Source organism: Camelus ferus, chromosome 13 (genome assembly GCF_009834535.1).
Source record: "Camelus ferus isolate YT-003-E chromosome 13, BCGSAC_Cfer_1.0, whole genome shotgun sequence".
In the NCBI taxonomy this organism is placed as follows: domain Eukaryota; kingdom Metazoa; phylum Chordata; class Mammalia; order Artiodactyla; family Camelidae; genus Camelus; species Camelus ferus.
This window is the reverse complement of record NC_045708.1, coordinates 48271603-48299354: the sequence shown is the minus strand read 5'-3', so window position 1 is coordinate 48299354 and position 27752 is coordinate 48271603. Positions and strand designations below refer to the sequence as shown.

At 45.0% G+C, this 27752-nt stretch overlaps 1 protein-coding gene across 6 annotated transcripts in view; it reads right to left on the bottom strand.

Annotated features, from left to right (window-relative positions):
• The window catches only part of AK4 (adenylate kinase 4), a 70809-nt gene extending 44746 nt beyond the window's left edge, over positions 1-26063 (bottom strand). The window contains exons 1-2 of one of the 6 annotated variants that reach the window (XM_032494487.1): positions 25734-26063; positions 24978-25247 (exon numbers count right to left, since the gene is read on the bottom strand). In XM_032494487.1, the coding sequence (XP_032350378.1) occupies positions 24978-25122 (145 nt within the window). In that variant the 5' untranslated portion in view covers positions 25123-25247; positions 25734-26063. The other 5 variants (XM_032494489.1, XM_032494491.1, XM_032494490.1 and 2 more) reach the window with 5 other exon arrangements.
• Between the last annotated feature and the right edge of the window lie 1689 nt (positions 26064-27752).

Here is a 27752-nt window from a genome sequence, read left to right as displayed (position 1 = left end):
TGCTTCCTCCTTGAACAACAGTAATGCTTTCCCTGGCCTGCAGGATGACACGGAAACTCCACAGGATGGCATTCAAGGTCTTTCTGACCTGGCCTGGAACGACTGCTCAAACCTTACCTCCCACGCACTCTGTTCCTTTGCTACCCACCCTTTGACTCGTACACTGTGTCAGGCACAAGTCAGGGGAGACTGGTCTCTTCCCTGAAGCAGCCTACAGACTCATGGAGGAAAGGCGGGACAGGAGGGAGACAGTGCTGACAGAGATGTGCCTGGGATGGGGACACAGGGGTGGACACATCAACCTGACCTCAGGCCCCAGGAAACTTCCTGCCCTGGAGTTGGCCTTTGAAGGGCTTGCAGAAGTTGGCAGGAGAACCCCGCTTCAAGTACCACACATACCAGGCACCTCATAGCCACGCGCTTTCTACTTCCTCAGGGCAGTGGCCCCCTCTTCTGTATTCCACCGGCACTTGGGCCAAAGTTAGCCCATTCGATGCCCCTCGACAAATCAGAAAAAGGACATCCTTCTTTGGAAGATGCCCATTCCTCCAGGCTGACTCCGCTGTTTGCCAGGGAACGGTGCTTGGTAGACAGAACCAAGGCTGGGCTGCCAGACCCACACCCACACCGCAGCCAGGTGCGCCCCCACACCCCATGCAGGTCAGTCTGTAAAACCACACGTGGTTGCTCCTCTACCTACATTTCACCCCTCCTGTCCGATGGGGTTGTTTACAAATCCTCCAAACCAGATTATAATCCCCTTGAGACCAGAGACTAACTTATTTTAACATCAATAAGAGTCACTCTACTTGAGATGAAGAACTACCCTATCTTTAAAATCTCCATCCTCCCCTCCCCAAGGCCCTACAAATTCAATGAACTTTCTTATCACTGCATCCCTTATACATCCACTGTATTGTTCAACAGTCCTCATAACCGTAGTCATGACTCTAAGGCAACTGAGAGTCAGAAAAATCTTCTCAACCACACAGTAAGAATTACGTGCAGCAATGTTTCCTTTAAATGTTATTTCACAGTCTAATTCTTTGTCAAAACTTGAATAAGTGAGCAAAGTAAATTACGGAATTAAGCAAAACATTCTATTATCTGACTAGTCTATACAAATGGACTTTGTGTACTTTTGTCAATGGGTCTCACGATTATTGCTTCAGTCTGTTCAAGATCACCGCCACGGGTTGCATTTGGATCCCCAGTCTGACCTCTTCACAAGAGAGGACCTGTTCCTACAAGTGGATGCTCGCTCCGCCTGAAGCCATGTGCATGAGTCAGCTCCTACGCATTACTGAGATTAAGACTCCAAAATACCTGCTAACAGAAGAAGCAGAAACTTGAGCACAAAGGAAACAACTTACCATTTTCAAACTAACAGGCAGGCACTTGGAAGTCACCCCAGCTGAGAGTTTACATATACTAGGCTACACAGTCAAAAATCGGCTGCCTCTCTTTGAGCTGTCTCTTCTTCTGGGTGTCTGTGTAACACAGATAAATTTTACCCTAACGGTTTCTTAATCCATCACAAAGACGTGAGGGATTGTAAACCATTTCTAAAGAAGTTACCAGAGATAGCTTTGCAACTAATGTGAAATAATGCAAAACTTTGGAACTGTAAAGACTTGAATCCTATTTGTTCTTGGTTCTCTTGGACGTCATCAGACTAGGATCCCCAGAGGATCAAATCACTGACCACGTCTCTCCTGAGGAGCAGTGACTTCACCTGGTGTTCACCTGTCTTCAAAACCTTTCCTCTGCCATTTAGTCTCAGGGTAAAATATTTAGCTCACCATGGGGACAATTATTACTGGTGTTTTAACCAAAGGAAATTGTAGCTAAAATGAGTTGAATCTGTGATCCATATAATCGGTCACTCCCTAGGCCAAAAGAAGGTTAGTATTTAAAAGATTTTTTTCTTTAAATCTAGGTTTGAACCCAAATTTATGAAAATACAAATGTGTATCTCTTTACCACTAATTGTGAGATCAAAATTTAGAAATTGTAATTTGATTTCTTTTTTCTTATTGAGAGCTAACAGATAACGTTATATCAGTTTCAGGCTTACAACTTAACAACTTGATATTGGTCTATATTGTGAAATGCTCACCACAAAAAGTCTCGTTAACATCTGTCATCATACGTAGTTACAATTTTGTTTCTTATGAGAACTTTCAAAATCTCTCTTAGCGACTTTCAAACATGTAACACAGTATTATTACCTATAGTCGCCATGCTGTACGTGACATCCCCATGACTTACTGATTTTATAACTGGAAGTTTGTACCTTTCTTTTAACGCCTTTCACCCATTTTGCCCCACCTCCCAACCTCTGGCAACCACCAATCTGTTCTCTGTATCTATGAGCTCAAGGTGTTTTGTTTAACTTGTTTTTTAGATTCCACATGTAAGTAAGATCATACAGTTGACTCATTTTTAATATCTGCATTTTTATCAAGGGAGAAGAACCTTTTAAAAACACTGGAATGCCTTCCTAATGAGACAAAGATCCAACGTGATACAAGGAATTCCCACCAGGCTGGGAGTCAGGAGTCCTGGTTCTCAGTTTGCCTCCACGTCACTGCCAACAGGACTGACCACATCAATGTCTTCACTTATCATGGCCTCAAGTTTCCTCATCTATGTGAAGGAGTTGGACTCTTGCAATTTCTATCATTTCAGGAGGTGGAATTTCAACTCCCTGTACCTGGCTTTGTGGCTTAGAGGACTGGCTTCCCAACATGCCAGGATCCTTTCTGCCACCAACGTTCAACCTCTGAGGTTAGGAGAAGGACTTCAGGAGAGTCTCCTTGCTTTCACGGGCAGCTAAGGCACTGATCATTATACCCATTCTGGATGTGAGGAGTGGAGTCCAGACCTGAACTCAGGCCTGAATCATCTGTTAGTTAGTGTTCTGTCATCCACACCTAGCCTGGAAGACTTCCTGGGAATCAGGGCCAATGCTTTGTTTGGCCTCTTTGCTTTTTTTCCTCTCTAGCCAGACTGGATATTTACATTCACTTAGTCTAATTTTGTACCCTGGGTCCAGAAATGTGTTGGCGGTGGGTGTGTTTCTATAATAGCCAAGATAAAAATATGCGTGGACAAAAGCCATGACTTTGGGTAGGGGAGGGGCGAGCATTACTGAGAAAGAAGGTGATCCAATATCCAAGCACAAAGAATACCCAGCAGGTTCTTTACCCTTAGGCGTTCTCATCCCAGCAGCAGATCAATGATTTGACCCTCGCCATACTGATTCAAAGAACAGTGCAGTCACTTCATTTTAAGGCTTTAAATAAATCATGAAAGAAAAGATGCTGGAATTTCATAAGCCAACAAATTTTGGGATGTCCTACGTCAGAGAGTATTTTCTTGGCCCAGAATAGGAACACATGCATTTATAGGCACACCAGGAACATCTGGCCAAGGACCCCACGCTGCCTTACATAAGCAGCAGAGGAGAAAAAGCAGACAGGAATGAAGGCAACAGAAGCTGGGCAAGGGAACAAATGGGAAAAGGCAAGTAATCCAAAAGGTTTGCCAAGATCATAGATGAGTTTTAGACCCAGAGTGTTTAACCACCTCCTCCAGCTCGCATGCTGCAAGTCTGCCTTGGTATTCACCCTGCCAGGCACTTTCCAGCCCTGAGAAATAGGATCATACTGCAAATCTCACACGCTCTCTAGTTTGGGTTTGTTGTTTTTTTTTTCTGCCCCCTCCTTGTAACCTTATCAAACCCAATTACTAGGCCCATTCAGAGGACAGGGAGGAATTTCACTTTTAAAGCAACATAAAAGGAATTCCTTCCCACTGCAGAAGGCCCGGGTGTGGGCCTGGCTGTGCCAGGCTCCTGGTCGGCTGCCTCTCTGTGCAGATCTTGGCTGCAGGTCAGCAAAGGGAAGCTGCTGTTCCCTCCAGTGCCATCTGCTCAAACAGGATGGACTGCTACTGCTGCCCGTGGGGATTCTCTCCCTCTCTCTCTGCCTCCCTCCCTTGTTCCCTCCCTCCATCAGAGCTTTCTGGCAACACTCTGGTGGAGAGCTACTGCAAGAACACGGAAGATGTGCGTGCTCACCAGCCTCCCAAGGCGGGTAGCAGACAGTCCTGCAGACAAAGGGAAAGGAGGAAAACAGCTGATGCTAACACTCTCTTCTGCCAGGGCTCCCAGTGGGGTCATAAAGTCCACTGAGCAGGCCGACATACAGTCGGTCCCTTAACACCACCAAAGACAACAACAGTAATAATACCAGAGGGCAGCCGCCATGAAAGATGGCATGGAGGTTCAGCAGAAAATTAAAAATAGAACTACTGCATGATCCAGCAATTCTACCCTGGGTATTTATCTGACGAAAATGAAAACACCAACTTGAAAAGGTTTGTGTAGCCCCACGCTCACTGCAGTTCAACAGCCAGGATATGGAAACCACCTAAGTGTCCATCAGTGGATGAATGGATACGGAAAACGTGAGACAGACAGACAGACAGACAGACAGACACACACACACACACACACACACACACAATGGAATATTATTCACCCATAAAAAGAATGAAATCCTGCCTTTTGCAAAAACATGGATGAAACTTAAGGGCATCATGCTAAGTGAAATAAGTCAGACAGAGAGAGACAAATACCACGATTCCTCATATGTGGAATCTAAAAACAGCAACAACAAAGAAAAAACAACCAAGCTCCCAGATACAGGGAACAGACTGGTAGTTGCCAGAGGCAGAGGGTAGGGGATAGGTGAAATGGGTAAAGGGGGCCAAAGGTATAAACTTCTAGTTACATGCCTCAGTTCCCAGGCATGCAATGTAGCGCACGGTAACCACAGTTAAAAGTACTGTACTGCATACTTGAAAGTTGCTAGGAGATAGATTTTAAAAGTTCTCATCATAAGAAAAAGTTTTATAGCTATGGATGGTGACAGATGTTAACTAGACACATTGTGGAGATCATTTCATAACATAAATATCGAATCATTATGCTATACTGGAAACTAATATAATATTGTATGTCAATTATGTCTCAGTAAAAATAAAATAAAAGCAGTTCAATTTATTTAATAAATAGATAAAGTATAATGGGAAGAAAAACACCAGAGGCAACAGTCATTAAACACTTATTAAGTGCTGGACTAGTGGTTGTCAAACTGCTATCAGTATCACTATACTGTTTTTATGAAATTAAAAGGTGTTTTGTACACAGAAAGGGAGAATATTTTAAACTTTTTTAAATGTGTGTTAGTTTTATGTATTTCTATGTATATACTTAACCATAAGGTTAAACTAATTCCTATTGTTAAAAAAATGATTAAAGATGACAATGTAGGTGATACAAACAAATATTAATAGTTCATGCAACGGACAGTCTCCTTTCGGAGAACTGCGAAATGGGGCAGAAGGCAGGAAGCCCTCAGAGGATCAAGAAGAATAAAGAACAAAGAGACAAAAAGGAAATATCTGATTGGCCGGGCCCACACTGTCAGCCTTGGTTAGGGCGATTAGACTAGAGCCGGCTTGGTGTTAGGGACTGGCTGACTGGATATACGGGGCTTCTGGACTAGCGGAGCATTTACAGGAACACGACAGTTATCTGAGATTCGGTTTGCTGGCGTGGCACTCCAGGCAGGAGTAGTTCCATCTCGGGCCTAGAAGTTTATTTCAACACTATTAAGGGTCACATTAAAAAAATCAAACACTGGGCCAAGCCTTATTCGAACCCCTTACGCGCATTATCTCATCTATTTTTTACAACGCTGAGAGGTAGTACCATTATTATTCTCGGTTTGCAGTTGCAGAAACGAGGAGATACGAGACGCTTGATTGAGCAAATGGCCTGCTGGCTTCCCAGGCAGTATACAACCCCAGAGCCTGCACCTCACACGCCTCACAGCGCTGGCTCCCCAGGCCCGGCCCCCACGCCTTCCTCCTCTTCCTCAAGCAGTCAGTCTCTCGGCCCCAGTTCCTCCCACAGTGGAACCCTTTGTTCAGCCATCTGCCCTCTCCCCAGCTGACAAGACCCCAAGGACAGGTTCAGCTGAGTGACTTAAACTAAGCAAGCGTCAGGGAGAAAAGGATTCCCTCAATAAGTTTTAAGTTTAATAAGGAAACAAAAATGAGATTTATAAAAAAGAAGAAAGTAAAGCAAAATAAAATGTGGCAAGAGAAAAAAAAAAAAAAAAACAAAACACTGACACCTGAGGGTCTGTCCTGGGCAAAGGGAAACTAAGTCTTAATGAGACTCCACTCTTTCTTAGAAGTACCTGAGGGGAGGGAAATAAGAAACTTTCACCTAAAATTTTATCAGGTTTAAAAAACACACACACCAAAGTTTTAAAGCAACTGTCTATGCTTTGTTCCGGGTCCTTTGTTGAGGGGAAGCAATTTAATGAGTTTTTGGATCAGCAAATGTAGGACTAGGACTTATTTGGGGGGTTGACGGTGAAGGGGTAAACTCTTCTGGATAAGGAAGTAGTAGGTTTTGGAGGATTAAAAGCTGAGAGATAGAGAAAGCAATTCTCTGGAAAGGGACAGAGCAAGAAGGTAGGTTGAACTCTAAGCTGGGGGAGTGGCAGGCAGGGACAGCGGGGTGTGTGGTACAGCCAAGGTTTGAGGACAATGGCATCTAATATGCCACGTCAAGATGCTGCTCATGCCAGACTAATCTTCATCACCCCCAGATCTTCAATACAATCACCTTAAATTAGGCAGAAAGAAATAAAAGCAACGTCCTACATGAGGCGAAGGAAGGGAAGGCAGAAAAGGGCAGCTCTTACAAGACTGAAAAGCAGACGTGGAGAATTCCAGGGAAGCAAGCAATCCGAGAAAGAGGTGATGTGGGAGAGTGGTTAGTAGGGCAGCCAGTGAAACGCTGTGTACCCACTAAGCAGGTGGGGGAACCTGAGTCTTCCTAATTCAGCAGATCATGCTGGATGGCCAGCCAGGCACCACAGACTGCTCCCCAGTGTCACCAGTCACCCCACCTCTAAGACAACACGTCTATTCCTGAGCACAAGCACTCCCATTGTAATGACTCAGCACTAACGCCCAGGATCTGTGGTTTGCAAATCTCTTTAAAATGCAGTCCAAGCTGGCCCAGAAGCAGAAGTTAACGAGGAGGAAGAGAAGAAAGCGTTGGATTTCATCCTGCCACTCTGGACGTCTTATCTCACTAACTAATCTAAAGATGAGCTGGTACATTATTATCCAACAGGAAACATTAAACTCTGCTCATTAAACCGAGGATCACTTTCACACTAGGACAATGCATTCCCACAGTTGTCTCTATTCCAGTATGAGTTCCTAGACATCTGAGGATGTGGCCCTCGTAAATCAAACTGCCGCTGCTGTCCTGGTCCCCGGATTTCAACCTCAAAGCTTATTCTATACCCAAGCTTCTACATCTGCCACTAGATACTGCTATTCCAAACAGCATATCCACGAAATCGAATGCTCCACCAGACAGACTAATTTTAGACTCCATTTAAACTCTCACACTTTCTCCACCTGCCAAATGAAAGGAGGAAAACAAAGCAGATGTACATAGTTCAGCAGCTGCCACAGCTGTTCTCCAAAAACTGGTACCAAGAAGGTGACATACGTTCCTTTGAGACAAGAATTTCTCATCCTCCCTCCACTTTTTTTTTTTAATCCTAAGCCAGAAAAGATACCTGGAGTCTTTAAAAGTGACCAAGCTCATGCAGTGAAGCCACCTCACCACTGCAAGGCGGCAACGTCTGGCAGCAGCAGACAAAATAAAGTTATGTTTTAAACGCATTCCACTTTATAACTGAATTCCACTCCTTGGAATCTAAAACAAAAATGATTAAATCTTCAGGTGAATTTAAACCTGATCAAAACCAACAATAACTGCTATGGTTAATTATTAGTTTATTCAGCTTTATGTCGTTTATGCAAAGCATCAACAGCATCCAGTTTATGTGACCTTTTAAGAGCAACTATTTCTCTTACTTCGTGTGGAAAGCAACAGTGGATAAATCTGCATCAAAAAGGAAAAAGAAAGGAAGGAAGGAAGAAAGGAAAGAAAGAAAGAGAAAGAAAGAGAGAAAGAAAGAAAGAAAGAAAGAAAGGAAGGAAGGAAGGAAGGAAGAAGGAAAGGAAGGAAGGAAGGAAGGAAGGAAGGAAGGAAGGAAGGAAGGAAGGAAGGAAGGAAAGCCAAGCCATTGCAATAGGGTGATGCCCTAACAGAGCTGCCTTGCCTGTAACACCTGGACCGTCAAAGACAAAGCTCTAAAACATTGATTCTGACAGTTTGGGGAAGTTTTTGGGGTTTTTTTGTTTGTTTTTGGGGTTTTTTTGTCTTTCATTGGTCACTAACTATGAAACAGATTTCTAAGACATGTTTATAATCAAGCCTGTATAAAGGCAAACTGGAGCAGAACCAGAGTTACAGAAAGATTCTATCACCATAATTTAACTTTGAGAAGCACCACCTCCCACTCCCCACCAGGTTCCTGGCTTCTGTCACTTAGAAAATCTCACGCCTGTGCCAAGTGACTAACAGTAGTTCCAGCTCCAGCTCGGCCACCATCTGCGATGTCCTTCACAATCCCAACCATCCAGGAGAAGCGATTTTACAGTGTCGTGGTTTGGCTAGATTCCTCTAGACATAAGCTCAGTGCATGCATTTTTTTTTCTTATTCTCTGGGGTGTGAACTTCAGCAATGTTTGAAAAATGACATTTCAAAACCTAACATTGACCTTGATGATGAGATTTGGACTGGCACTCTGACACAACCTAAGAGAAATATCTCTGCTAGGGAAAGAAATCCTTCCACGAGGCTCTTAAAATGGATTTCCTCCACAAAACTACCATCCTTGCAGTAACTACAAACAACAAACCCCAACACACAACACGCTGGCCTGCAACCAGAGGGAGGGAAGTGTGGAGCTCTTGGGGTAAAAATTGGAGAAGACACACGGAAAAAAAAACTCTAGTAATCAAGATAAATAATATTTTAATCTAATGTTTTCAAGTATCAAAATTAAGGCCAAAATATTCATGATGCAAAACTATGAAAATTTTACATAAAGATGGGCTCCAACCCTGCACTTGTACAATTCACTCCCACACATCTCACCCCAATCTCAGTCCTGTCAAATCTAGTCTCTATCTGAAATGTCAGTATTTTGTTCATTTTACTGCATTGAACTACGATTTATCTTGGTTATTGATTTTTTTGGCAACCCTTTAAATTTTTCACTCAAGGAGAATGCCTGGCTCCTCTCACCCTAGCCTCAGCCCTGCCAACACATATTAACTTAATACACACAAGGAAACCCTATGAGGTAGCTCTACCATTACTCTCATTTATAAATGAGTAAACACAAAAAGGTTAGCTACACTGCCCAGGTTTGTACAGCTAGGGTGGCCAAGTCAGATTCCAAACCCAGCTATACTTAGAGACCTTTGCACTGCTAAAGTATTCAGCATAAGTCTCTATAGTCTTGGGGTTTAAAAATAATATGTGAAAAGCAATCTAAATAAACTATAATTAATGACAATTTGGGCAAATGTAGTCCTGAGCTGTTCATCGCCAATCCATGTCCTACAACATTTAGGCTAAGGGATAATTTCACCCAACTCTTGGAATCTTTCTAATTTGTCCCTTTCTAATTTGTAATTCTTTGGCTATTTTAACCCTCAGAGTGAGCCAAGGAGGAGAGATCTCTGGACCCTCACTCAAAGGACAGGACTTCAGAGCTGAGTAGTCTGGAGTAGCTGATATTGGGACAGGAGGGAAGAGGGCAGGACACAGACATTCAAGGAATGATACAGCGATTAACACCAAAATGACGGAAGATTCAACTCCCAGTAGGCCCAGAGGATCAAGATGGCGGGAGACTGGACTTCCAGTAGAGCTTGAGCTTCATTATTCGTTCAGAGTAATCTATCAGCATAATAAATAACATGCCCACAGGCGCCATGACAGTTTCAAGGCTACCATAAAAGGTTGAAGAGTGGGCGGCAGCCCAATTCCTGGGAATCCCAGCCCCTTCCCCAGAGTAGTTGGAATGGTCCTCCCACTTGTTGGCATGTGAAGTTACAGAACCTGTAAATACTGGAGATACCACACCTCTTGGCCCTCTCCCACTCACTTGTCTTCGGAGACAGCCAACACTCTGGTCTATGGAGTGCATATCTACTTTTACTTTAACCTGAGCACCCAACACCCACACCTTTCTCTTGCCTTCTGAAACAGCCTACACTCTGTGTAATATGTATCTTTAAATAAATCTATCTTTACTCAACTGTGGCTCGCTCTTGAATTCTTTCCTGTGCGAAGCCAAGGACCTTGGCGGGGCACGGCCCAGGGACTCAACCGAGACCTGGGACATGCCCCTCCTCATGTCCCACATTCATTTTTCTTTTTTTCCTTTATCAGTATCTGTGCTTAGGTCTGAGACGACCCTGGTATATACTCTCAAATACTGTTAGCTTTATGAGGCTACCTGAGCTACAGTGTGCATGGCAGGACAACGTTCAGAAATACTCTCAAACCATGTGTTCATTTAGAGAGCAGATTATAGAAGTAAATCCATGACAGCTGTAAGCAGAGAGGTTAGGGGACCACAGGAGAAAGAGGACCAGGAATGGCTTTCTTGACATGAGAGCGCATTCTGGCCAAGGCCACTTTGCGGTCCAAGCCTGGCCACAGTGCTTGCTCTCGAACAGGTCTTAGTAATCAATGATCTTAAGGGAATAAAGGAATGCGGGGACAGAGAAAAGGCAGTCAAACACTAGTGAGAATGCAGAGTCCTTGTTCCTCCTCAAGTGATATACATAATAACTTACCTTTGAGTTCTGCCGGAACTAAGGCCCCCACCCAGGTGGAGGATGGAGTGATGAAGTTGACCTTCTTGACTTCAATTAACTAAGGCTTGGGACTCTGTCAACCTTTGCCCCAGTTCTGTGCTGAATTCTCCTCTGCTCAAGCCTCTTCATGAATATGCATGTACCCCTAGCTTAAAAACCTCCCCAATTTTGCTGTGGGGAGACATTGCTTTGGGAAAGATCCCCGGTGTTCTTCTCCTTACTTGCTGCAAGTCATAATAAATCCTTTCTTCTCCCAGTCTTTGGCTTGATTGTGTCTTTTGACTTGACACCCACCAAGAGAGGAAGCCAGGTTTCAGTAACATAGCTACAAGGATCCTGCCACATTTAGCCAGTTGTCAATGGGGATGGTCATAGTGAAACCAGGCTGCAAAAGAATCTAGAAATGATACCATTGGAAGAAGGGCCAGGGGAACTAGGGTTATTTTTCTTAGGGGGTAAAAAAGACAAATTAAGTCAGGGAAGTGGTGCCTAGCAACTATTTTCAATTATCTGAAGAGCTAGGGGATTTGATTTATGTGACACTAAAAGACTGAAGTTGGATAAGTGGATGACAGTTTATGGATGACAGTTTCAAGGAGCTGGCTTTCATCTCAGTATAAGGGGGAAAAGATCTGCCAACAATTCGACCTGTCCAGCAGTGAAAGAGCCTGCCTCCCGAGGAGGCAAGTGGCTGTCAGCTGCCGTAGAAGGGATCTAGCACAGAATGGCCCCTTGGACAGAAGGACTTAAAGTCCCTTCCAATTTTAGGATGTTAAGAAATGAAACAAATAATTAAATTTAACGCAGTCCTTGTTATGCATAATGTTTCATTCCTAAGAAACCTGGAAAACTAAAACAAAACTAGGAGCTCAGTGAAATGGAGGTCCTGCATTTTCATCTTATTCCAAGCTATAGTCTTGATTTTTAAAAAACTAAGCCACTGAAGTATTGCAAGTTCAAAGTTAATCTCCCTCTTGGAAAAGCTCAATTATGTCCTGAGATGGTATTTACAGTTACCATTTAAGAAAACTGGGAAACTATACTCATACACGCAATCGATATTTTCTAGCTCTCCTGCAAACTACCTTGGCTGCTTTTATCAAGATCTATAGGGGTCGTGTACAAGAAAAACTACAGAAGCAGTTGAGTTAGAATTTAGGAAAACAAAGCAAAAGTTGGATCCGCTATACCAGGAGTCCAGTACATTAAAAAGACCTTGAGAAAATCTATCCAATCAGACAGAGAGGTATAGTTAGAAAACTGTCTATCTTAATGATGACACAATTTTAAAAACGCCATTTTACTTAAGGGAGTCTTCCAAAAGAGGCACACACGTAACTTTAGCGTAAATATTTTTGTTTGGACAAGAACAGAAGCAAGACAAATTCAAAGGAAAATGGAAGGATGATACAATTAACAGAGTTTTAAAACAGCAAATGCTGATAGCCTCTGCTGAGTGGCTGAGTTGTACACACACACACCCCCATACACACCTACCCACATATATTGCCTAAACCCCTCTGGATTGTGCTAGCGACTCCATTCAAAGCACCATGTTCACTGAGGAAGATTTTAAATGAAATCAAAGCATATGACTCCAGGGAAGAAGGGAACAAACCACAGAGAGAAACCTCTTATTTACTGGACATTTTACATAAATGACCCCATCTGACCCTCCCAATTGCCCTGTGAGGTAGGGACTGTTACAAAGGAGGAAATCAAGTTAATGCCCTCACAGTTCACAAAGCTAGAAAGAGGTTGGGCCTGAGGAATGCATGACTTCCAAACCGCAACTCTATTTCCTCTATGCCATACAGCCAACTCCCCTGCCAACCACCTGCTGTGCCAAAGGCCAGGGATCCTTCCCCTGGAACTTCCACTAGCTGTGTTAAACTATCCTCCCCACCCCTGGACTGCCCATCAGTGTTAAATGGGACTACTTTTCCTCCAATCGCTGAAGTTCCACTCTTCAAAGGGCTGCAGTGGGACCTGCCCTTACCCACCATTCCCATACACAGACGGTCACATCAGGTACTGCCATCACCTCCTCAGCTTCTCCCAAACCCCTTTTTCCATTACTTTTACCCTTTACCTGACCCAAACCGTTAGCTGTGCTCCACCTCCTCTCCGCTCCAGTCCACTCCATACTTGGCCATGAAAAACAACAATCATGCCGCTAAAGGAGGTTGAGGAAGGCATTGACTCCTCATAGCCTTCCTATTTATAAACTCGGTCTGGAACTACATAAGCCCCGGGACATCACCAGCCTCATTGCCTATAATTCCTCCAACTCTAGGTGTCAATCAAAATATCCTTAATTTTAACCACCTACTCCCGGACGTGATTCTTTGGTCAAAAATATCCTGTTTGTTGGGCCAACTGATGTCCTTCAAAGTCCAAGACCCCCATTCCTGGGCTCTCAGATATCTGCCAATGATTCTTCAAAAGATAGGTGTGTTCTTTGCTGGGCGTGTTTCCCCTACCAACAGCCCTAGGTAATGCTCAGGCTGGTTTGTTTCAGCCCACCTTATCAGAGTCCTAAATCCCACTGCCCTTCACGGACCCTAAAGTTCTTACCTCACCTGCAACCAATCAGAGACTGTGCACAAGCCAGTCAGGCACCTTGTGACCCGATCTCATAAAACACCCCAACACCTGGCCCTCGGTGCTGGAGCAGGCACCCCTCACCTGTGTGGCCTGCTGTTGCCTATAGCAGCGTGACTATTGAACTTTTCCCTTGTTCTTCACCCCGGTGCTCACACAGGCACCTCTCGTCTGTGTAGCCCGCTGCTGTCTGCGACAGCGCACCCAATAAACTCCTTTCTATTCTTACACTTAATCTCTAGTAAATTCTTTCACCAACCCGCACATCACTGGCTCACTGACCAGCTGCCCCATTGGGTGTCTCACAACACTGCTTCCATTTTCCATCTTCCAGTACCTTACCCGCCCACCAAGACCAAGCTCTGATGCCATCTCTCCCATCGCTTCTGGTTACTCTGTCATCTGTAAGTGTGACAAACAGCTATTAAACACTGACTGTATGTTAGACACTGGAGATACAAAAATGAACTCTCCTTACTATTCTAATAAAACATTTTTCATTCCTTAGTATTCCATAGTATTCAGTATAACCTGCCTGATAAAACAATGACTTGGCTATATGTATTACCTTAAGAATTCTTTAAAGGTAAAGACCGTCTTACTCCCATCTACAGGACGCTATTGGAATACACTGATTTACTGAGTGCTTACTGAAGTTTAAAGTTTACTCATTTGCCTGTGGATCCTGTAACGACCTCCTAAACTGTTCTCTATAGTTTCACTCTAGAACCTTCCAATCCAGTTTCCAAATAGCCTAAGAGAGCTATTAAAAAATGTGAATCAGATCATCAGTTTCATATTTTAAAACAATGGCTTCACCTTAGATTGGGCAATGGTTTCTTAGCTACAACACCAAAAGCTCAAGTGAAAAAAAAAAAAAAAATCTGGACTTCATCAAAATTAAAACCTTCCAAGGACACCATTAAGAAAGTAAAAAAATCCACAGAATGAGAGAAAATATATGCAAACAACATCCAATAGGAGACTTGTAGCCAAAATATATAAAGAACTCAACAATAAAGGACAAATGAGCCAATCTTAAAACTGGAAAAACGATTTAAATAGACAATTGTCCAGAGAAGATATACAAATGGTCAAAAGCACATGAAAAGATGTTCAACATCTTTAGTCCTTAGGGAAATACAAATCAAAACCACAAAGAGAGACCACCTCACACACACTAGGGTGGCTGAAATAAAAACGAAAAAGACAATAACAAGTGTTGACAAGGATTAAAGACATTGGAAACCTCATTGATTGCCAGAGGGAATGTAAAATGGTGCCGCTTTAGAAAACATTTTGGCAGTTCCTTAAAATTAAAGTGTTACCATATAACTCATAACTCAGTAATTCCAATTCTAGGTATACACCCTTATGTCCACACAAAAAAAAAGTGTATACTGATGTTTAAAGCAGGAAACCCAGGTGTCCATCGACTACTGAATGAACAAACAAAATGTAGTATAGCCATGCAATAGAATATTATCTGGCAATAAAAAGGAATGAAGTACTGATACATATTACAACATAGTTGAATTCTGAAAACATGCTAAGTGGAAGAAGCCAGCTACAAAAAAAAAGAGAGATATATTTTATTAACCCATTTATATAAAACATCCAGAAGATTGCAAATTCATACAAACAAGGTAGATTACTTATTGCCATGGGCTGGAGGGGAGAAGAGGGAATGACTGCTAATGAGTCAGGATTTCTTTCTGGGATAATGAAAATTCTCCAAAATTAGATAGTGGCAATGGTACCAAACCCAAGTTCACATGCCCAACGCACAGTGATGTCAAACAATCGTAAACGTCTTGAGTTTGGAGCAGAGAACGGTTTATTGCAGGGCCAAGCAAGGAGTAAGAGAGGCTTGTGCTCAAAAAGCCCAAACGCCCCGATGGTTTGAGGGGAGAAGTTTTTACAGGCAAAATTTGGGGAGGGGGGGGGCTGCAGGATGTGTGACTTCCTTTTGATTGGTTGGTGGTGAGGTATCTCAGCTTCCAGGAAGGTTGTGCTCGGCCTGAAGTTACCAGCCTCCACTTGAGTGGGGGCCCTGGTTCCCACAGAAGAACTCAAAGGTATTGTTATGTATATTCCTCAGGAGGAACCCAGACCCTGCCCCAGGGCCGCGCTACTGTTTGACCATTCCTCCCTTCTTTTCTGCATTTTCTCTGATAAGCAACTGTTTGAATCTGCCCTTTGGTACTCAGGGAAGGTCTAGGAGGCTGAAGCCTTTTACCTACAATCAAGAAATGGGGTTCATGGAAAGGATTTGTAATAGAGGCGAGGGTCCTGCTTTGTTTCAGCGATGGGTATAAAATACACTAAAAACCACCGATTTATATGCTTTAAAAGGGTAAATTTTATTATATGCAAGTTATCTCAGTAAAGCTGTTATACATAAAAAGTAAACAAAAATAACTACAACCAAAAAAAAAAAAAAAAACCCAAAACCCATCACTTAATATCCAGGTATAATGAAGCCCAAACTCCCAGCCATGCCAAAGGACCCCATGCCCACCTTTCCAGCCTCCTCTTCTGCCCTCTCCTCCTCACTCATGGTGCTCCTGAGACACCGGCCTCCTCTCCTCTCCACTTATGGAAGTTCACTCCTACATTAGTCTTGCCACATGCTCTTCCCTCTGCCCCCAAATCCTCACGCACCTGGCTTCTACACTCATTCAGGGCTCAGCTTGAACATCACCTCCTCAGAGAGGCCCCCTCACTTTCTAAAGCGGTCTTCCCAGTCACTCTGTCATCGTGCTATTTCTTCATCGTACTTACATAAGGTACACAGTGTACAAAGTTATCTTGATTATTTTTCCCTTTTTTTTATAGTATGCCTCCCCTGCTGCCACAAATAGGCTATCAAAACAGTCATTGAACTGAACTGGCACTAATGAACTTACTATTCAGATGGTGAGAGACTGTAACTGAGGTTATAAAATAGATCGTCTTACAGGGAGGTGACAATGCGTGCCGTGTTAGAGACACTGATGGGTATAAGAGAAATTTCAGATTAGAAAATGACATGTAGCTGCCACAGCTGTGGAAAATTGTCATGGAAATGATGAGACTGAAAATAGACTCTGAGAGATGAACAGGAGTGTGAAAGGGCATCACGGGAGAAAAGCACCTCTGCGTAACGCCCTCTCCCACCTTGTCCATGACCTCAACACTTCATGCTCACCATACACCCCACCAGGGCCCACGGGAATGTACTGTGGAACCTTGGACTTGAATCCTGGACCGTAAATGCCTCGAGGGCACTCATGCATGCCTCCCCATACCTAATACAGGCATAGAAACATCTGTCAATTGACTCATGAAAAATCAAGTTCAGGTATTATTCCAGAAGTCTTATCACATTATGATGAAAAGCAGTTTCTGTCTCCTCACAATTACACATGGTTTCTATTTTAGACCTTTTTTGGGTCCTTTTTGTGGGAGAAAAGAGAAAGTCGGTGTTTCCTTTTTTACATTTGTTTTTTAATGTTTTAGGAACAGAATGGCAACAACAACAAACCACATCTCTCTAGCCAACCCTTAAAACGTCTGCTGAATCTCAGTGTACCTGTGAGAACTAAGCTGCAAATATTCCCTGCCATTCATGCCCCCGTGTGGCATTTTTAAGACATTAAGTGGACAGTCACTAGTTACTGGAGTACCCACACAGCAGCACGATATAATGAATCCCAGCCATGCAGTCTCAAGAGTGAATGCTGGCTTCTCTATTTACCTGTTTGACCTAAGATAAATAACTCAACCTCTCTGAGGCCATTTCTTTATTTGTAAAATGAAGAATTACAATTGCTCTGTAGATCTGCATGTGGACTAGAGAATGCTCATACAACAGCCAGCGCAGGGCTGGCACACGCTTGACCCTCTGCACATGTTAGTTATAATGACCAAGTCACAGGAATTACAAAGTGCCAGGGTCACAGGTTACTGGTCAGTAAGAAAGTGCTGAAGAACAGAAAACAGTTGATTTCTAGCTTCTTGGGAATTTGATGAGCAGGAATGACTTTGCATTATTTCAATACTATCAGTCTCTCTGGCTAAGGAAGGGAGGCGTGCTACTGGACCTGCCATTTAACCAGGACAAGAACTCTTGAAACTTGGAGGTGAGACTGTTAAAATGTAACATTGGCCATCTAATTGGACTTGATGAAGCTGTACAAATGAGACCTTTTGTACTGTGTCTTAAAGGCCAACCAGAACTAAAAATATCAAATGGTGGAGGGGAAAAAGGCAGAGTAATCTGTAGCCTCTACCACCTGCTCATGCTTTAAAACAACAAACAAACAAACAAAAACCTAGTTTGCTAAAAGACAATACATGGTTGATATATCTGACCCATTGTGAAAGCATACGCTCCAGAATTTTACAACAAAAATGTAATTTCCAAGTCCTTAGACAGTCTCACAATATGACCCACATAGAGCAGACTAGCATAATATAATACCACTTAGTGATTTACCTGGTAGGTTTTAAAGGAAACAGGCCCTTCATAATGGGTGAATTTGTGGCTATTAGCCTAGTACCTGATTTACTAGTTTCATGATCAGCCGTCATCACGGGAGTTTCAGGAAGTCTGAAGCAGAAGATTAAGTTTCATGGCATCGTGTGTGTGTGTGTGTGTGTGTGTGTGTGTGTGTGTGTGTCGTCGAGGTAAGCACAAGTAATGGAAACTGGAAAAGGTGATACGGAGCAGGCATAATAACCCTTTCCTTTGATAGCACGTGTAATTAAGAGATGAGTGAGGTCTAAAGTGATAATATACAAGGTGCGATCAAGTCACAAAAGCAGTGATCTCTGTGGACCACAACCAAGCTCCAGAAGAGGAGTTCCAAGTATGTTGTGGCAACAACCACTTCTGCTCACCTCATTTGTAGCTGGGCTCATTTGTCAAAACTCGGCTCAGGAATCTCCTCTAAAAAGTCTCGCCTAATCCTCCTAAATGCTGAGTAGGCCAGCTCTTCCCTGTGTCCCCAGGACCCACCTCTTGCAGGCTTTCATGACTTCATGCTTGTTTGCCTGACTGCCTCTCCCAATTAACTTGGCAGCTCCTTCAGGGAACAGACTTTTCTCACCTCTTTGCATCCCACAAGCCAATACTGAGTGGCACTTACACATTTGTTGAAAATGTTTACAGGACATTCAGCATCACATGCTTTGTATATCAAAAGACTGTAAGTAACCTAAACTCCCAACAGCAGGGGACTGGTTAAACCGGCCATTCTCCAAGTGTGGTCCGAGGATCCCTGAGGGCCCAAGGCATCCTTCCAGAGGTCTGAGTTCCCCCTTTCTCTAACTACATATCTGGGTGAAACCAGATATGCTTCCAATTCTTTAACTAAAACAACATAGCACACCAACTGAATGAAGAACCAGATGTAAGAACCTAGCTGTCTTCTGTTAAGCCAAACATTAATGAGATTTGCAAATACGCAAAAACAACCCAGATACTTCCCACTGGAGTTTGTTCTGGAAAAGTTGCATTTTTATAGAAATACGTTAACATGTAATGGGCGTATTATTGTTATTTTTAATGAATTAGTAAATATTTTTAAGTTTTCTGTTTAATTTCTAACAGTATCTATATCTGTATATATAATAATACATATAAGTATTTATAGGTAGAACCCTTATAAACAAAGTCTCTTTGGGGTTCTCAATGATTTTCAAATGTGTTAAAAAAATGTGTTTTGGTCCTGAGACCAAAACATCTGAGAATGGATAGAAAAGAAACAACGGCACAGCTGTACATTAAAAAAAAATGCAGATTTTTTTAAAAAGAATATTGTAGATTGACATATGCTAGTTGAAATCAATGTCCAAGCTATACTGCTAAGTTTTAAAAAAAGAAGTGCAAAATAAAATATACATTTGTACATAAAAAAAAGAGGCACCACTATACATACATATATGAGATATGTGTATGCACAAATTCTTTAGATGAAAAAGTATCTGTATGGAACGTAACTGGGAAACAGAAGTCAGGGATGGGAGATTTTCCCCTCCATTCCTAGTGTACTATTTGAAAGTTTTACTATCTGCATGTATTACCTTTTCAAAAAATCAAGAGTGAAATAAAAATTATATTGAAATAGTACAAAAGCATTAAACTCACATTAAAGAACAGACTGTTAATGACACTGAAAAATAATGACACATAGTGAAATAAAACAAGCAATTTTCAAAAGAGTAATACATAATATATTCTTGAAAAACAGTCGAGAAGATACACTGCATATAAAAATATTAACAGTATTTTTTTTCCTTCCAGTTAGTGGGATTACCAGGTTTTGCTCCTTTATCTTTCTTGGCTTTCTAACTTTTGTTAACTTACACATACTATTTTTATAATCAGAAAAACAAGGAAAGAGTTTAAATACATAGGCACAAATATGTGTGTATCTCTGTCTATACTTGAATAATATATTTAGTAAGCCAGAAAGTACATCAGTAAAGTAGCACCTATTAGCTACTTTTACACCAAGACCTTGACTGGATGTTTGTAAATTTAAAACTCCCCTGTTACCCTGTGGTTTTAAAACTATTCTGGTCCAGTCATTTTATTCCTAGTAACCTATGCCAAGGTTTATCTGCCCAATGGTTTATACAATGATGTTCATAAGAGCATCATTAAACAGCAAAAAAATCAAATGTTCCACGATACATTGGTTAGGCACATTCTAGTTCAATCTAAAGGCACATTCAACCCAGAGGCTCAGGCCAGAATCCTAGGACTCATGGTAGACTGCGTTCTCTCCGTCACCTCTCACGGCCACTTCATTCTGTCCGGTCAGCTCTGCCTTCATACACATCCTGAAGCCCTTCATTCCTCTCCTCCTTCACCACCACCACCTAGTCCAATGGTCCACTCTCCTCGTCCACCTGGCCTCCCTGGTACGACCGTTGTCACTTCACACAGCATCCTAAAGGTCAATTTTTAGAAAGTCAATCCATTCACGTCGCTATCCTATTTAAAACCTTTCAATAGCTTTTCAGTGCCAAAGTCCAGTCTTTCCCAGGACCCTCAAGGCTCTACCTGCTCACCTTTCTCACCTGATCTCCTCCACATCCCCCTTGCTCATCAGGCTCCAAACATACTGCCTTTCTTGCTGTTCCTTGAACAAAGTATGCTCATTTTCACCTTAGGGCCTCTGTACTTGCTGTTCCTTCTCCCTGGAACACTCTGCTCCTAGATCATCAGGTGTTCATCCCGTGGTTCCTCACCTCCCAGATAGGCATCCTTAATCACACAACTAGGATAGCCACCTTAGACCTCATCACCAACCCATCACCATTTCATCTCCTTCATCACATGCACCTTTACCAAACACTATGCTGTTTATTCCCTGTCCCCTCCTCACCTTGCTGTGGACTCTCACCTCTAAGAACTAAGGGATATCAGAGTACTCAAAAGGTACTCGAAAAGTATCTGCTGAATGAATGCATTATTACATAGAAATTTTAAATGTGTTTGAAGAAGCTTTAAGAACACAGGAAAATGCTCACAATACATGTCTAAGTGAAAGGGGGAGCAGTTATCAACCAATACGATGCCAAGTTAGTTTGTTGGAGGTAGAGGGGAAAACACACAGAAAAGAAAAAAATAACTTCTGTTAGAATTTAAGTGTCAGAGTGGAATTGTGGGTAATTTTTACCTGCCTTTTTAATGTCTTCCACAGCTTCCCATTTTCCAAATTTTCTACAAGGCGTGACTTTAATTAGAAAAAGCTACTTTAAAAAAAAATGACTACACTAGAAGAATGCTCAGATTCAGCTGTGCATGTGGCAAAGGCATTCTTACCATCAGGGGACACCTTATTCAAGTCACAAATAGTTCTCTTCAAGTACGCGTGAAAGCCCTCAGACAAAGAAACCAGAAAAAATAGGGGGAGGATGTGGAGAGGACTTGTGCACCAGAGAGATTCCACCAAAATGGCCAGACCCTTGACGTGGGCTGCATCCCAAGTCTCCCTAAGCTAGGGGGAAAAAAATGGAATACAGCATATTCTAGAAATCCCAGGATAAGCCAAGAGTTTATATGGTCTACAAAGAGGTGAACTATTTATTTGGTTTAGATACACTGTTGAATATTAGTCTCTCTAATATTCTTCTCTGTCCTATAATTCTCAGAAGTTTTCATTCTTACATAAGAAAAAACACATTTATACTTAATGAGAATTAAAAAAAAAAAAAAAACCTGAACCCTCTGAACTAGGTCATCTTTTCAAAGAAGAGAGGCTCAGCCCATAGTCTAATTTGAAATGCTGGCCCCATCTGCAAACCTCAGCAAGAGCTGCAGTTAATATTAATTAAAAGAAACAGGTTTGCTCTTGAACATCTTTTCTCTCAATCAAGTCCAGGATGCTTCCAAATGGAAACTTGCCAATTTTCCTGCACTCGATCCAGAACAGAATGTGATTTTTTAAAATTCCACTATTTGGCCAATCATTAAAACAGAATTCTCACACATTCAGAGGGAGGTTTCAGTCACCCATCACTCAACAAAAGAAACTATCACTAAATATAAGTTTTAATGGGACTCACTATTGAATGCCAGCCTTGTGTGTGTGCACATGCACATGTATGCAAACACTACACACATAGAGAGAAAAAAGCTAATATTCTTTATGACAGAGTGTAGGACCCGGCTTCTAGCAACCTATCAGAACCCTCTCTTCTATTCATACAATGTACTAAAGAAAATGTGAGCCTAAGACTTGGGGGTGGGTCTTCAAGTAAGTTATTTGGCAAGTCCCAGCTTGCACGGCTCTGGGCAGACCAGGCAGAGCCAATGGTTAACATCAGTCACGAGGCTAACCTCAGATCCATAGTAAATAGAAACTTTTACCATAAATCAGAGCTAATTAAACAAAATGAACTTGATCGCCAGAGGCTGTTTGACTTCTACTGGGAAAGATGTAGAGAGAACCAGTGACCCATGCCTTCATCACAGACTTGTTAAACTCCTTTTATGCATTAGGTACTTCGTCAGTTCACTGCCCTTTAAGTCTATCAGAGAGAACTGGAATGTGGTGAAGGTGGAAGAAATACTGCTATAGCCCCCCAGCACCCAGAACACTGACATGCAGCAGGCACTCAGTAAGTATCTACCGGATGACGCAGAAGACATTTTCTGCACCGTATCATAACTGTATGTGACAGCAACAGAATCAACAAGCTATGTGCAGAGGAAAGAGACAAATTCTGCCCAGACTGGTGAGGGAAGACTTCACCTAAGCAATGAGCAGCCCTTCCAGAGAGGAGCAGCTTTTCAGCAGGCAGTGGCTGCAGGAAAGCCATGTGGACAGGAGCATGCCCCATTCCAGGCTGGAGCAGATGGCCTGAGCTTCTTTCCAATTCAAATTCCTACCAAGGTTTTCTTTCCTGGGGTTTTGCTGGGCTTCATCACCTCTTTCAATCCTTCAGCTATGACGGGGTACATACAGAGGGGTCGCTGAACTCCTCTACCGGGAAACTGGCTAAAAGCAAACAGCAGGTAACAGGAAAATAAACACTGCGGAATGCTTTCTTATTTAACAGGCAGTGAGCCTGTAAGACTCTTAGACCTTCTGAGAGAGAAAAATAATCCAAGATCACCCTCCAAGTCCACTAGAAACAGGCCACTTTCAAAACAAATCATTGTCCTTTATTTTTTTTCTTCTTTCCCTGATAAAGTTTTTTATATTGGTTCATGCAAAAACTACTTGATTCCCAAAAGGAAAAGAAAGATAATTTAAACATTTCATAGTCACCCTGAGAGAAAAGTGGCGGGGGGGGCAGGGGGGAAGCATTTGAAAGAGAATGGAAACTAAAATTCATAACAAAGGAGAGTTAAAATGAAAAAAATAAGGGAAAACAGCAAGTGGAAAGTTTTCAAAACTTCTAAGAAAGTACAGATGGCTACTTCCCATCACATTCTCTTTAAAAATGGAAAGAGCCACTAATCCAGTCCCAGGATGGACAGTGTGAAGACCTTCATGCCAGGAGGAAACAAGTTACTATGTCAGATATAGAGAACTGGGGGAAATGGGCTCAATCCCACTCCAGCAGTTGCCTCCCCAGACTCTGCCTCCATCTTCCTACCCTGGAGAAGCCACACCTGCCCACAACACCCTTGGGTTGAGAGCCAGCCTTCCCCCTCATGCAGTTCTCCGCCTCTATCCCCAAACTGCATTCCAAACACTGAAGGAATAAAATGCATTTGAATGTGGTATTAAAATTAAAATAGACCCAATTATGGTAACAATACTCGAAAGAGAAAATTCAAGATGCAATCTAGTACGCAGAACTCAGCCCCTGGAGAGATGGGGGGTGGGGGGCAGTATTCTTAAAGCCCAAATAAAAGATTGCTTTTACAGCCTGCTCAAGAGATAATGAATAAAACTCTGCCTCTGAGATATTTCTTAATTCCTCGCTTTTAAGCTTCCAGTTTTCCAGCACCGTCCTCCACCCACCTCGTCAAACTAATCTTTGCTTCCGCAATGAAGATCCCTGGATAATTAGCCCATAATGGGCCACAACCATCCAGGACACCGATGAGAACAGTGTCGGCGGTGAAGCACCCCATTTGCAATAACAAGTTTTCATAAAGGAGTTGCTAATTGTGAGCTTCTGCATTCCAGAAGGGCTGTGTACCTCGCAGCGGCATAACAGCTACCTCTCGCCTTTTAATGCCAATTCATTATGCACTGGTGTGAACGCGGGGTGGAAGAAGGGGAGAGGGGCCGTACTGAAAGACCAAGAACAGGCGACCTATATCCCCAAATTCACCATGCAAGCCAATGGAGGCATTCTCAAGAAGCCATTTCCAGGGAAGCTGGATTCTAAATGTAATTTATCAGATTGAGTCTCCTCCTTGTCTCCTAACGGCCAGGCCCCGGTTTGGAAAGAAGGGGGAGTTACTGGTGAGAGTTTACCTTAGAAGGGCGGCAGCGAACAGACAGGCCTTTCAGAGCCACCCAGAGCTCTGCCCAGAGGCCCGAGGCGACGCGGAGGGGCAGGAGGAGCGCGCGGCGCCACAGGTTCCCCAGCGCGCGGCGGGGCCCGATTCCCACAGGTGGGCGGCGCTCGGCCTGGGGGGCTCTGGCGAAAGAAGGGGGCGCTGCGGAGGGCACGACTCGAGAGACGGGGTGGGAGACGGCAAAGGGGCGGGGATGGCTTAGCCTTAAGGAAGCCGGGCGAGAGGGAAGCTCGCGGTTTTGAGCTGCCCTAATCTCGCTCCCTCATCTGGGTGATTGCCGGCTTTACCCCACAGCCAGAGGAGCCGCTCGCACCTCCCACCCTCCTCCCGGCGAGCCTTGGCCTCCTCCCCGGGCGCGGTTAAGCCGCACGGCAGCGGGCCACCGGCTGCATGCGCCCCGGCACGTAGGAGCCTGCACGACCACACGCGGGCGGGGGAAGGGCTCCCGGGGACCGACGAGACCCGGCCCCTCGCGGGCCCTTCGCCTCCCTGCCTCACCCGATCTGGCGTCCGCTCACCCCGCCCCTCGCCCCCGCAGCCCCTCACCCGTGTTAGCCTTGATGTTCTCCCGCAAGAAGTGGCCGCTGGAGAGATGCTGAAGGCCAAAGTTCTGGGCGATCCTCTGGCACACGGTGCCCTTGCCCGAACCGGGCGGCCCAAGGATGACCGCGCGCAGGAGTTTGGAAGCCATTGCCTCGGCGAGGAGGGGGAGGCCGAACACGCAACCCGGACAGCGGCCTCAGAGAAGCCCCGGGAACTTTGTTTCTTCTGCCCCTGCCTGACACCCTGGGCTTGCGCGGGGACTCGCCGCCGCCCCTGCAGGGGAAGGAGAGACTTTTGAGACAACCCCTCCCCTCAGCCCCGCGCCGGGGCGGCTCGAAGGCGGAGTAAGGCGCCACGCTACACCTCCCCGCCCTCCTCGCCCCCACGCTGCGATCCTGGGGAACTCCCGGGCGCCCGCGCCTGGCCAGGGCAGCCCTCGGGGGCTCGGGGGTCAGCCTGTCCCGTCCTACCTCGGTCCCTTCCACGATCTCGCGCCCCACGCCCCATCTGAGTAGGGGGCCGGGCGGCCCAGCATCCCCACGCGGGTCTCCCCGGAGTGAGGAGCCGGATGGGCGGTGACTCCAAGAGCGCCCCCAGTCGCCCTACCCCCTGAGCGGCCTGGGGACTGAGCCCCAGGCCGGGTCTCCGCACGTCGGCGGCGTTCGGTCCGCGCCTCGGCCCCTCCCCGGCGGCTGTCACATCCCCGGAGTCGTGGCAGCCACTGCTGCCCGTCGCCCGCGAGGACGCCCCAGCGCCCACCTCGGCCGAGTGCTGACGGATGCGCTCCCCACCGCGAGAAGCCGGAGTCCAGCGCCTCTCCACCCAGAGCAGCCAAATAAACACACACCTCGGCCGGGACGCGGCGCTTCCGAGGCTTCCAGCCCGGATCCCGCTGGGCGGCGCCGCCTCCGCCCGCCCCCACTCGGAGCCCCGGCCGGCCGCGCGGGACTCGCGCCTTACGTAAGCGGGAGACCAGCTCCGCGCGAGCCGCCCGCTCGCCCGCCCGCCAGCGCCCGCTCCCCGCCCTGCAGCTCCTCTGTCCCCGCCTCCCCCCGCCCAAGTGCTCCCCAAGACCCGGCGGGCCCGCGGGCGCGAAGGGAGGTGGAGAAGGCGCAGGGGACAGAAACCCCTCCCTTACGGTCGCCTAGGGACCCGTTCTGCTGTAGAGACGAAGGAAAAAACACAACTTGTTGAGCGCCTACTGTGCATCAAGTTCTGGGCTAGGTGATCTTATGCAACAACTGTTCCAGGTAGGGTATGCAGAGGAGGAAAGGAGGCTTGGAGTACAGCCATCGTCACTGATTCATTTATTCAACAAAAGTTTATAGAGCGCCTACTAAGTGCCAAACACTGTTCAGTCGCTCGGCATATAGCTGTGAACCAAAGAGATGGAATCCCGCCCTGGTGGAAGCTACATTCCCGCGGGAGTTTTGAACCCTCATCTGTCAGGCTTCAAAGCCCAGGCTCCTTGGATAAGAAGGAAAAAGGAGGGATGATCACTGACCTGCGCTCAGGATCTTATAGCCAACTGATTCCAGGACTTCAGAAGCCAGGATGTTTGCACCACACTTACATGTCACTAAGTCCCAATAGGTCGGTCCTACCGCGTCCCTAGCCTCCCCGGCATATCCCAATCCGTATTCTCTTAAATCTGTTCCTACCCCACACACAGCCTCTATTTCCCACCCGGACTTAGTGTGATAATCGCCTGCCCACAAGTCTCTGGCTTCCGCTAGTCCATCCTTGATGCTGCTGCCAGAGCTACTGCTAAAGTACAAATCAGTTTCTCTTATTTCCCCACCTCAAATGTTATCGTCCCTTCAGCATAAAGCAAAAAATCGTCCGCAGGGGCACACAGGTGCCTTCCACAAACCTTTGCGTTCCACCAGCTTCACTCTTCTGCCCTTCCTTCCATAGGCCTCCTGCCTCTGGAGAAATTCACTGCAGGGTTCTGAGTGCCTCCACTAGTGGCTCACAGATGCGGAGGGTTAGTGTGGAGAAGAGCCTTCTCTAGATCCCTGGCTGCTCTGTGTTGGGGGGTTATGGGGCGGGGGAACCTGGCACGGTATCCCAGGGCCCAGCCTCTCTCCTCCACTTCCTCCGGCACACTGATGGCCCGACAACACCTAGTCTCTGGCTACCTGGGAGCACACCCAGGCCTCCAACCCCAGCCCAGTATTTGTTCCATAGACTCATCCCCTTGTCTAAGATACTTCAGTGTCCTATAGATCTCAGGAGGTTGCTACACTGAGCCTCTTCAGCCCTTCACCTGGGAACAAAGAGGGAAAAGAGCTGGCAGCGGAGGCGGGGGAATGACTTAAATCTCCCCTGTTCTTCCTGCCACGTGCGGCATACTATATAGCAGATACTTTGCAGTCAACCTCCAACCTAAGCATGCATCAGAATGATGAAAGGCTTGTTAAGACAGATTGCAGAGCCCCACCCAGGAAGTTTCGGATTCTATGGGTCTGAGGTGGGCATTTCTAATAAAGTCCCAGGAAGTGCTGGGGTTGCTGATTTGGAGAGCACTCTTTGAAAACCACTGCTCTTGGAAAATGAGCATTGAGACACGGGCGATGTACCATCTCTTGAATCCTCTGCCTGCTGAGGGACCTTTGGTCCGTAACCTCTTCTCTTTCTAAAACGAGATTGGATTTAGCACAAGCCAAAGTTCCCTTTGTGTTTACCGAGAATCGATCCTATAAGTTCCTACGGGAAGTAACAGCTTCTAGCCCCCACAAACTCGATGTAGACATCCTACCTTGCCCTCTCACCCAG